This window comes from Trichechus manatus, unplaced genomic scaffold, assembly GCF_000243295.1.
Source record: "Trichechus manatus latirostris isolate Lorelei unplaced genomic scaffold, TriManLat1.0 scaffold00076, whole genome shotgun sequence".
Classification (NCBI taxonomy): Eukaryota; Metazoa; Chordata; class Mammalia; order Sirenia; family Trichechidae; genus Trichechus; species Trichechus manatus.
In genome coordinates this window covers 9,307,741-9,320,247 of record NW_004444012.1, presented here as the reverse complement: position 1 = coordinate 9,320,247, position 12,507 = coordinate 9,307,741, and the positions used below count along the sequence as shown (strand labels likewise).

Genomic DNA, 12,507 nt, shown 5'->3' with positions numbered 1-12,507 from the left:
ATGCAGAAGAGACAGTTTCTCCAGCTCTTTGTTCTTCTTTCTTTTGTAGTACTAGGAGGTGGAGTAGCCTTATTTTAATATGCAAAATGAACACAAATTATGTTTTAAGGTTTTGATGCAAGAACATGTAAGTTGAACCCAGATTTCATGTCCCAGATCAGTCTTTAAAGTTTGAGCTTATTCTCAGACATGTAGGCCTGAGAGAAAAGAACAACCTAAAATTTGAAGGGAGTGTCAAGATTGTATCTCTCATAAAATTCAAACAGTATCTTCCCAGATGATATGATTGTCTGTGTAAAAAAAATCCCTAAGAATTGAGGAAAAAAAAAATCCTGACACTAGTAAGTGATCATAACAAAGTTGCAGGACACAAGGTTAATCTACAAAAGTCAATTGCTTTCCTAGATACCTGCAGTGAACAATTAGATTTTGAAATTAAAAACACACCATTTACCTTAGCATGAAAAATTTTTTAAGTACTTAGGTAATATCTAATAAAATATGGGCAAGATCTGTATGAGAAAAACAATTAGACTGTTGAAAGAAATCAAAGATCTAAATAAATCGAAAAATATTCTGTGTTCATGGATAGGCAGATTTAATATTATTAAGATGTCATTTCTTCCTAACTTGATCTGTAGATTCAGAGTAATCCCAGTCAAAATCCCAGCAAGTTATTTTGTGGATATTGACAAACCAGTTTATATGGAAAGGCAAATAAGTTAACCACATTAGCTATGAATTAATTTTCCCATATTCAACTTTGTTCTCTTAGGCTGAAAATCCTTCCTTCTGTTCCCTTCTGTGCCTTTATTTGTTTTATAAAGAATAATAGGTATTGGACTCAAACAGATACTTGTACACTAGTGTTCATTGCCGCATTATTCAAAATTGCCAAAAGGTGGAAACAACCCAAGTATCCACCAACAAATGAATGGATAAGCAAATTGTGCTGTATTCATCCATGGAATATTAATCAGCTATAAAGGCAAATAAAATTCTGGTACGTGGTATGGCATGGATGAACCTTAAAAACATTTGGATGAGTGAAGTAAGTCAGACACAAAAGGACAAATATTGTATGATACCGCTTATATGGAATATCTACATTAGGCAAATGCATAGAGACAGAAGTTAATTAGTGGTTATCAGGGGTAGAAGGGAGGAGGGAACAGGAGTTATTGCTGAAGCGGGTACTCAGTTTCTGTTTGGGGTTATGTAATTAATGTCACGTAAAAAGTGGTTAAAATGCCGAACTTTTTGTTACATATTTTTGCCACAGTAAAATTTTTTTAAAAAAGAATAGTAGGTATTGTGCCAGCAGCCAGTATCCTAAATATAGCTTGTTCTTAATTTCTCCGAGGAGACAAATAATGAGTGTTGGCTTAGCTACTTGTTGTCTTCTTGTTCTTGGCAAGCAATTTCAGATCCCATACTACCTGAGCTATATTCAGCCATCTAATCCAATCCCCCCATGCCCTCATAGATATGAATGTATCTGGACAGCGAGAAGTTCTTTTTTTCCCGTTGTAGCTATAAAACCCTTGCTCTCACCCTACAGTAAATGTCAAATTTGAATTCTGTGTTATAGAATTCTATAATACAGAGTTCAAGGAAGTAACATTCTCATATTCCTAGCTTCGGGATGTACATAAACATCAAGGAACAGACTAAGGGCACAAATCAGTTGACACTTATGGACGTTTTAATCAAAGTTTAGGATCTTTTTTAAGATCTCTTACTTAGCGTGAATGCTTTTCTGATAATTTCCGTATCTTGTGATTCTTGTGTAATAAAAGACAGCTTGGTTCACTATGTTCCACTTAAATTTCATTGTGTTCTACCCTGTTTTACTGGGGAAAATTTCAGGAAGGAATATGTATTTAGCTCAGAACCTTCATAAATTCATTCTTACCCACTGCTACCTCACCCTCCTCCCCAGGCTGCTCTGGCCAGAAGTCCTTTCTCATCCTGCTGCCGTGGAGTGAGGAGTGCGAGTCTCACGTGGGAACCTTAATCTTTCGTTGTTGTTGTTAAGAATACAGACAAAAACCAGAACCTTTAGTTCCATATGCCACTTAGTCATCTGTCCTGGGGACAGAACAGATTTTAGACTATATCCAATTAAATGTCACGTTAAAATTGATGGTTGCAGAAACAGAGCACCAGTATTGATTCCAGCTCCTAGTTTAAAAAAAAACCAAACCTGTTGCCGTCGAGTCAGTTCCGACCCATACTGACCCTATAGGACAGGATAGAACTGCCCCATAGGGTTTTTCAAGGAGTAGCTCTGTTAGCAGCCGAGCTCTGAACCACTGCACTACCAGGGCTCAGCAGTGAAGCTGTTGTCATGGTAATGGTCTACTTAGGCATGATATATGTTGAAAGCTTTAGATATTCTACAACTCCAGTGAGTCAAGTAGCTCAGAAATTGAAGACATTTCGGATTTTGCAATTCAAAATATACAGTAGGCTCTAAACTTAAAGAATTATTCTTTAAAAAAGTGGTGTGTATTTAAACTTTAAACATTATTCCCTATTAACTGGCTATTGATAAAGAATCCCCAAACAGGAAGTTTTTGAAAACTCTTCCGCTAAGTGTTAATTTTCAGCTACAGTATCTGTATCTATCATCATTTCCTGAGATCGTGAGAGCTGCCAACGCCCCTTGTGGAAAGCTCTGGGAAGCCATTGTGTTCAGGGTTTTTCTGTATTTTATTTTCCTCCTTTTTGTTTGGTCACTTAAAATATCTGTGAAAATAGAATTCGTGTAGTCTGACATTTGATCTGTAAACACTGCTGCCTTTCATTTAAAGTGAGACCTTTACTCTGTATCTAAGTTTGACATGTTCCTTAAGAACAGAAGCTGAAAATGAGTTTCTAAATGATGAAGACCTAATATTAACATAAGTATTTTTTTTTAATTTTAAACAAGACATGGAGAACAAAGCATGGGCCCAGTATCTGAGGGGAAAACAGGGGTGTGTTTTCTGTGCTATACTGTGGCAAAGAGTGTGCAGCTGTGGGGTCTGACATCCTGGCCTACTTATTTTCACTTGAGACCTTTACATGGTGCCAAAAGACTATTTACAAAAAGCTAACTTTGCTACTATGTGCACATTGTAGTATTGGCAGCAAGACACACACAGCTGCCAGTGCCTACAGGGTATTGAGACATTCAAGAGCATGAGAAAGGGACAGCAGCATAGCAAAAGCTGTGACTGCATTATAACCCAGTCACACCACCCGCGGTGTAATATTCTGTTTCTGTTTTTCTAATTTGGTTTTGGCCAAAACAAACTGAAGAAGCAATGAACTTTCTTCTCTATTCCTACCCCCAAGCATCCTACACAGTGGGGTTTAGCGTGTCCTCTGTCTTCTTCTGTTTCAAACATTAAAGTTTTCTGGATCTAGCAATGTCTAACAGCTCATTTTGTCACGTAAAGCTAGATTTCCAAGGACCACCTGTACTAAGGAAGATTTGGTGGAACCAGTGTTAAAAGAAAATCTAGAAAGGTGTTTATTGAATAAAATGTTCTGGGGGTAGTCAGAGTTTTTCTAAAGCTAAGGCAGTATGTTGAGCATTTTGAACTAGTGAATTATTATTTTTTTAATCTGGAATTCAGAAAGCTACAAATCACCTTGACTTCCATTGAGAACTCAGTCTTAACCTAGTTTATATAAAAAACCTATTAACCAAATAGAATTATCAATAGGCAGACTTTCTCCAGAAGGATATCACAATCTGTATACTGAGCAAATAATCCAAGAAGCGGGCCTGTATGAAGAAGAACAAGGCATCAAGATTGGAGGAAGAGTCGTTAACAACCTGCGAAATGCAGATGATACAACCTTGTTACTGAAAGTGAAGAGGACTTGAAGCACTTACTGATGAAGATCAAAGACTGCAGCCTTCACTATGGATTACACCTCAACATAAAACAAAAATCTTCATACCTGGACCAGTAAGCAACATCATGATAAATGGAGAAAATACTGAAGTTGTCAAGAATTTCATTTTACTTGGATCCACAGTCAACACCCATGGAAGCAGCAGTCAGGAAATCAAACAACATATTGCATTGGGCAAATCTGCTGCAAAACACCCCATTAAAGTGTTAAAAAGCAAAGACGTCACCTTGAGGACTAAGATGCACCTGACTCAAGCCATGGTACTTTCATTCGCTTCACATGCCTGTGAAAGCTGGACAATGAATAAGGAAGACCGAAGAAGAATTGATGCCTTTGCATTGTGGTGTTGGCGAAGAATATTGAATATACCGTGGACTTCCAGAAGAACAAACAAATCTGTCTTGGAAGAAGTACAGCCAGGATGCTCCTTAGCGGCAAGGATGGCAAGACTTCATCTCATCTGCTTTGGACATGTTATATGGAGGTACCAGCCCCTGGAGAAGGACATCATGCTTGGTAAAGTAGAGGGTCAGTGAGAAAAAGGAAGACCCTCAACGAGATGGATTGACATAGCAGCTGCAACAATGGGCTCAAACATAGCAACAATTGTGAGGATGGCGCAGGACCAAGCAGTGTTTCATTCTATTGTACGTAGGGTTGCCATGAGTCAGAACTGACTCAACAGCACCTAACAAGAATCACAAATCACATACTGTCACAAATAACATAAGAGGACTTCCTACAGTGACTTTTATACCCCTTTCTTAGTGATGACTACAGTGTTGAAGAGAATAATTGAAGGAAATGTTGATTCTTTCATCTTCTATCTTTATACTCTCAGGATGAAGTAAGAAGCAGTCTTCTGCTGAATTTTGCAATTTCAGAATACTCAAAATGAGGATGACTTGAAGAGATTTCTCGCAGGCATTATTTAGGTTCTGCTCTTTACAAGTCAGTAAAGAATTTAAAAGCCTTTTCATCAGTTACTGCTGCTCCTGCAGCCCCCTGCTCAGCCGTGGTCTGGGTGGCAGTGGATTCCCCAGCTCAGCTAGCAGGACTTAACTGAGTCTGCAGCTGGCTGAGAGGAGCACCGGCTGCCAGATTTGTGTTGTCTCCTCTCCCTACTCACAGGAGGGGCAAGAGGAGCCACTGCTGATCTCAGAAATGTACTTTTGGGAAACAAAAAATTTAGCTAAAATTTTTACCTTTATTTGTGGATCAGCAATAGGACTTTTTTGTTGTTGTGTTTTTTTTTTTTTTTTTTTTTTTTTGGTAACTTTCCTAGCTATTCAGTATTTGAAGAGCAGGATGACACCAGCCTAATAATCTTCATAATGATCCTCATACTGAGCACTCAGATAACAATGGACATAAAGATAGAGGGACAGATGAACTTAAAGTAGGTGCCAACCAGTATGAAGATGAGAACACGCAATGTTGCTGAAAAACTCGGGTTAAAATTCTTTTCTGGGTAAGATGGGCCTCAGCATCTAGAAAAAGAAACCAAACACATCAAAGACATGGGCCCAGCATTGTAACAAAGTTTCCTAAAGACTCCCATACTATGGGGTTAGAAACCAGTGAAGACAGAACCCAGCTATACTGGAAAACAGTTAAAGCCTTTCCGTTTTTTCGTGACTATTATTTAGAAGATGCTGATTGCTTCATGGAAGCAGATAATGTTATAAATGTCCTACTAGACAATTGGAGATGCCTTCTCTTAAACTTTGATCCTGAAGAACCCATTTACTTCAGGGAAAGATTGAAACCCAATGTAAAACAGTCCGGGATGAGTGGAGCGGGATAATGTGTTGAGCAAAGAAATCTTGAAGAGGTTTGGTTCTGGAAGCTCTGGGTACCAGAATCATAACTTCTTCTCCTGCAGAAGGTCCTGGTTATGTTCTGATATTGCAGTTTGTTTTCTTGACCTTACAAGAATGTACGAGTTAGACTGCCTTGTGTGTCATCTTCTTGCATAGATCAACCTGCTTTATTTGAGAAACCAGTAAAACAAATAAGTGAGGTAATCAAGAATGAAGATCCAAAGGTAAAATTAGGGAACACTTGAAAGGGAAATAGAATATACAGGGGTAAAATGTCTAACACGGCCCTGAAGAAGAACTTCTGCATCTCTGATACAGAAACACCCTGATCCACAGAGGAATTCTTTGTACGTGAACATTCCAGATATAAAATCTTTCAGATGAATGGCTGTAAGCTGAATCTTTGAACACCAACTGTGAAGTCTATTACTATGTATTTTTGACACAGTAATATAAATGAAGAATTTATATTTTTAAAATGGTAGTCAGGTAGAGGAACTAATGATTTTGTTTTCTCTTCCTGACCGCTTGTATTGATGCCCACAATAAACTAGAAGAGTAACCTTGCTAAAACTGTATTGTACTATGTTGGTACACACACGTGATGCAGAATAGATCTGCTTTAAAGAAAATTGAAGAACGAAATGTTGTTGGTCATTGGTCATTGTTTTTAACTGAAGACATGAGATTACATCTGCAGTAAACCATAAGTGAACCAGAATTTCCCTCACATACACACACACACACACAGTTTTGTCTAATGAAAGTTTTGGTGTGCGTATTTATAATTATCAGTATCTCTTTCATAAAAAGGTAGAGTAGAAATGACACTTGCTTCAAGTACATTAATAAAACCACATTTTGAAATTGCCATGGGCCTTGACTATATTATATACTGGTTCTAATTAGTGGTTAATTATTTGTTGGAAATAATAGTATTCACAATTATAGGAAAAAAGTCTTTAAGTCAGGTGTTTAATACGTGGCATTCGTCCGTTTTGCATCCTTCAGATCTAATTGTCGATGGCATTAACTCGTGTTTCTGTTTTGCAGTCCCTTGTTTTCAGCAGCCACTGTACGGCAGTGAGTGGCTACTCAGACCAGGTCATCCACCAGCGGAGAGCTGCCGCCTCGCTTCGTTGCTGCCTGCTCACTGAGCTGCCGTCTTTTTTGTGTGTGGCCAGCCCACGGGTAAGTGCCGTGGGAGGGAAGATCAAAGTAGATAGTATTTAAAGAAATAAACCAATTTTCAAGGGATCCGTTTCGTAAACAGAACTGTATTAAGCTATTTGGACCCTGAGAAGTATGTAAACCCTCAGTACTTAAAAAGGAGAACATCTACAGTCTTGGCCTTCCCAAGACAACACTTGTTCCTTTACGTTTGTTGGAGAATAGTTGTGTGGTGGATGTGAGTGGCTTCTTTCCCTGCCACGTTTCTCCCGTCTAGTTCCTCTCATTTAGTCAGGGTCTCTACACTACAATGCAGACAAGCCATCTGTCAGGTTGATTATCACCCAGCAGCCAAGTCAGGGGCAGTGGAATATTTCAAAAGGAGGGGGAGCTGTTTGTCATCCACATTGAGGTTTTTGAGGGTTTTTCATAGAAGGGAGCCAGATTGAGGAAGAGATTTGATCTGGCCTTATCGCCTCAGTACAGTCTCCAAATAACAAAAGGAAACGTAACGCTCCAACATCAAGAAACGTCTCAGTCCGATGTTTCCTAGCTTTCCCAAGCACGTCTGCCTGGACTGTGGTTCTCAGGTATGCCCCACCTGAACCGTGACTCTGGCATCTTATTCCGCATTCATTAGTCTTGTTTGCAGATTGGGAGTAATCTTCTTTGGCAGCTTCAGCTTTGAAAAGCTGTTTGGCTCCTTCCTAAGGCGCCATAGATCAAAACAGGGTGCGTCTGTGATTGCTGACAGCATTACTGCAGAGGCTTCCCTTGGCACACTGGGGTTAGTGACTTTGCTTACATTGTCCACCCCCTTTCCTATCCTTGTTGATCAGAGCCAAGCAAAAGCACGCTCCTTGTATCCATGAAGAAGTATGTGAAGAGAGAGGCAGAATAGAGATGTGGCCAGCCTGTGGTTAAAACAAAACAAATTTCTGTCGTCTGGTTTCCTTTCGCCATGAGGGGCAGCTTTCAGTTAGCCAGGAGGCTCTAAGAGGCTGATATTTCTCACCCTCCTATGTTTTTATCTTGTTTTCTCCACTCATCCTAGCAGGTCTACCATTTTCATAATTTTATTCCAAAAGGAGCCTTCTGAATCTTCCTTATTGATATTTTTCTATTATTATTTATATTAGCTTGCATTTTATTAGGTTTATTACTTTATTATCAGAGGACAGAATTTGGGAGCGGCTCTAAACAAAGATGTTAAATGGAAATGGGATAATAGTATTGAGTCCCATTGACTCCTACTTGCCTAGAGTTCTTTCTGCTGATCCTGTGCTACGTGAACTTGATTCCTTTGCCACCGTCAGCTTTGTTTGGTTTCTGTTGGCTATCCAGAAATTATTTGGATTTTTAATGTGTCCTGCTCTCCCAGAGCGTTCTTGGTTTAGAAGCTGAACTTGATGCAGGAAAGTGCACTTTTTCTGGGGTGCGTGTAGCGCCGAGTGCTTCCGTAGAAGGCAGCCTGCAGCTTCGTAGCTGCCTGTGTGACTTTGTTCTCATTCTCTTGCTCTGATCTGTGTGTACAGACAGGCCGAATAAGAAGTCTCGATCTCTGAGTAAGAGTTGTCAAGACACGTTTACTTCTTAGATTCCCCTTGTTTTATAGAGCCACTAAAAAGTGAACTACCTGAGACCATAATTCATTTATGGACATAAAAATTTTCCATTGTTACCAGCCAGAGCTCCCAACTCTCATGAACAGCGCCACTGTCCCAGCATACTCACACATGCATACCCCCAGTGTACTTCTTCGTTGTTGTTTTCAAAGGAGCCGGAGTCTGTCTTGCCTAGAGCTGCGCTTTTCCTAAAGAACAGTAAACCGGAGCTTGGAGAAGACCGTAATAGCCATTAATGTGTGACAGCAGGCAGGGAGCAGGAGAAGGCTTTTGTCATTTGGCTGAAGGGTTGCTCCCACACATCCACCTTTCCTGTTGGCCCCTCTACCCATGTTTGTCTTAGAGTTTCTTCACATGGTGTATGTTAAACGTGAAAATGGGGCAACTATACCATGTTACGAGGACAGGCGGAAGAGGTTTCAACATCTCTGAGAAGTTCATACACACAAGTTCTCACCTTTCACACCAGGCCTGCAGTGTGAACAAGGCAGCATTTCATGAGATGAATTCATTATCTTATATTGGTTTTCTAACTTACCTGTGATGGGGATCAAGAAACTGTTTACCTTTGAAGCCTCAATCTTGGCCTTGAGTTAAGACAATTACCCTGTCATGTACTATGAAAACTTACAGTCAGTTCGGAAGGAACTGTGCCACTAAGGAAGAAATGATAGGAGCTATTTTCATATTAGCTGAGGAAATGCTTCTATAGGGTTAATAAACTAAGACCCTGGGAATTCATCTTAGCAAAAACTGCAGCGCTTGGAGCGGTTCCGCTTCCTAAGCTAGGGCAGGAATACGCGTCTCCTTGGGACGGACGCAGGGAATGCCTGAGGAGACAGCCCGTGAAGGTACTGGGGTTTAGGAGGTTAATGAAGCGAGCAGCGGGGGCTAGCTCACGTAGGGCTAAAGGGAGCATGGATTTCCATTTGCAGGAGGGAAGAATGTCATGCCATGCTTCATCTCACCGGCTTTGAAGCAATCAGGAAAGCCACTGGGGTTAGCCGAACACGTGGAGGCTGTTTAGGATAGAGCTGGCTTGAAAAGCAGGATTTATTCTAAGCAGAAGTGGACTCTTTCCCCCGCTTTTGGACCTCATTAGTACACTGCTTACGTACTTACTGCATGATATTCTATGATCCTGCATCTATCTTGATCCAGGGCTCTTGGCCAAAGAAGCTTATCGAAACATTAAAAAATATTTCACTGAGAAATGTGTCTTGCAGACCTCCAAGTATTCAACCCTAGACTTGGAAAGATGTCAGCAAAAGGAACATTGAAAAGCAAGTGAAAGTTTATAGCTGGAAAAAGTTGTTTTGTTTCAAAACTGTATAGAGAGTGCCTAGAAGAGAGTCACAGACAGGAAGACCTTTCTTCTCTGTGTTACTTTTCTCCCCATTCCTCACGCTGAGTCTCTAGCTTTTGGTTTTTGATCCTGAGGCTACGGGTCCAAAGTCTTTATGTCTATAAACAATTTCAATATGAGTTCTACTTTTTTACAAAAAAAAATAATACATCGAAGCCGTTATCTTTGAATGTAAAATTGGTCAGCATGAGCCTTTCATTAGAAAAGACTAAATATACTTTGCTCATGCAAGAGCGCCTGCTCTTTGGGATATACAGAACTGGCCATACTTCAGTAGTCCAGACCGCTGGTTCTTTAGCTGTCTTTATGGAAGCGTAGCTGCTGTTGATTGTGAGATTCTGGGACTCACATCCTAGTTGAAGGTGTCTGCTCTGGCCGGGATCTGCAGGGCAACCACTAGGATAAACCATAGCAGGAGGAGACCCAATTTTTATCCAGCTGTTTTTCAGTCTTTATTTGCATGTGTTCAAGTTTCAATGGAAATAATAAATAACTTGGAAGCAAGAGAATAAACTCCTTGTGGAAAGGGTAAAGGTGGTATGAGATTATCTAAAACTGCCCCAAGTACTGTCTGATAAACTGATTTCTGTGGTGAGCCTGTCTGGGTTTTGGAGCTTCAGGAGCCCAGTTTGCTGTGACCCTCTGTAGTTTTGCATATGGGCCATAGATGGCACTGCTCCCTAGCAAACCCAATTCAGCGTCATCTGCAACCCAGAGCAGTGAGTTCTCTGGCTGTTGCTGGATGATGCTGTTTCTCTGTTCTTGGTATCATCTTGTCCCCAACAGAAGCATCTGCAACACCATAGTCTCTATAGACAGCTGACTGACTGTTTATAAACCCCAAGGCAGTATTTTTCAAGATGTGGCTTGAGGTCTTGGGATACTTGTTAAAAATACAGACCTATTGGCCCTTCCTTAGACCTTCTGGACAAAATTTGCACTTTTGACCAACTCCCAGAGAGGTTCTTGTGCATATAAAAACTTGAGAACCATTGCCTTAAACATGGATTGGTATGAAAATTGAAAAATTAACAGCAGGATAGAGGGATCTTCTGAAATGCCTGACTTCTAAGAAATAAAAAAAAAAAAAAAAATGTTGCTGTTGAGTCGATTCCGACTCATAGCAACCCTATAGGACAGAGTAGAACTGCCTCATAGAGTTTCCAAGGAGCGCCTGGTGGATTTGAGCTGCCGACCTTTTGGTTAGCAGCTGAGCTCTTAAGCACTGCGCCACCAGGGTTTCCCTAAGAAGTAATAGAACTACCTACATAGGAGTTGTACTACCAGTGTTTTATGCTCTAATTTCTCCCTCACCTCTGCCCTTGCACCATTTACTCAGTTTCTCCTTATCGGTCTAATTCCAACGTTCTTCTAAGCAATTTACTCATTCTAATGCACTTTTAGCATTTTTTCAACCTGGGCTTGGCAGATAATCACAGCCTCCAGATTTTAACGAGAGGTAGCCTTGTCATCTTCACCAAGCTCCTTATCAAATGATTTCACAGCCATCTGAACACAGCTACTTATTAGAGTACAAATAAACCCAGATAGCCGGAGAAGGATAAAGACCATGTTTCTAAATTGGCAGGAGTCCTGTACTCCATTGCGGGGGGCAGGAGGTGTTCAACATTTGACTGTTACTGGGCTGCACCTTGTGGTGAGAGAAAATTGGTGGGTAGACTCTGCCCTTGTAGGAAATACATCTGCTACTCCCCCAAGCTTATAGCCAGAAAGAAGGGTCTTTAATCTTTCTTCCCACTAGGTTTGTCAGTCAGCAGTCTGGTTAAGGAAGAGCAGAAAGAAGTGCTTTGCTACAAAAACATTGAAGATAGCTTCAAAACTAAATACTCTTCAGATTTTTTCACGATGACTGACTAGCTCTTTTTCTGGCATCACTATCCTCTGTATGGCTAATAGATCTTTGCCAGAAGCAGTGTCCAAAAATGCAGGGAAGTGGCCAAGTGGAAAGATGTATTAGATACATGAGTAGGTAGGACGGTCAGTTGGTCGATCAGTCGACTCATCAGTAGATAGATAAAACAGTATTATTCCTAACCTGGTTTCCCAGTTCATCTGCAAACTTCAGCTCTTTGGATCTTTAGTTTGTTTGCAGGTTTGTGTTATAAGAGATTGGCCTTTCACCTGGGGAAGCTTACTGAGTCAGTTTTAGGGACAGCTCACTTTGTCAGAACCAGGGTCATTTAAAACCACTAGCCTCAGAGTTATCCACATTAGTCTGATTTCAAATTTGAGGTTCAGAAAGCTTATTATGTGTAAGATGTGAAAGGGCCACTCACGTGTATCTCTCACGGCAGGTCACCGCGGTGCCGTTGGATTCTTACTGCAATGACCGAAGTGCGGAGTACGAGCGGCGCGTGCTGAAGGAAGGAGGGAGTCTGGCAGCCAGGCAGTGTTTGTTGAATGGGGCCCCTGAACTGGCTGCAGACTGGCTAAATCGGCGCTCCCAGTTCTTCCCAGAGCCAGCCGGAGGACTGTGGAGCATCAGGCCTCAGAACGGCTGGTCTTTCATCAGGATTCCAGGTGAGTCCTCTGTCTTCTTGGAATATATTCCCAGCCTTGGCGGGGGAGAACCAATGAGGTATTCTAGGTG

At 40.9% G+C, this 12,507-nt stretch overlaps 1 protein-coding gene across 1 annotated transcript in view; it reads left to right on the top strand.

Annotated features, from left to right (window-relative positions):
* Nucleotides 1-12,507, top strand: part of INO80 (INO80 complex ATPase subunit) — a 102,330-nt gene that overhangs the window by 46,997 nt on the left and 42,826 nt on the right. The window contains exons 24-25 of the mRNA XM_004380644.3: nt 6,789-6,926; nt 12,212-12,437. Coding sequence (XP_004380701.1) covers nt 6,789-6,926; nt 12,212-12,437 — 364 coding nt within the window. The remainder of the gene's footprint in view (nt 1-6,788; nt 6,927-12,211; nt 12,438-12,507) is intronic.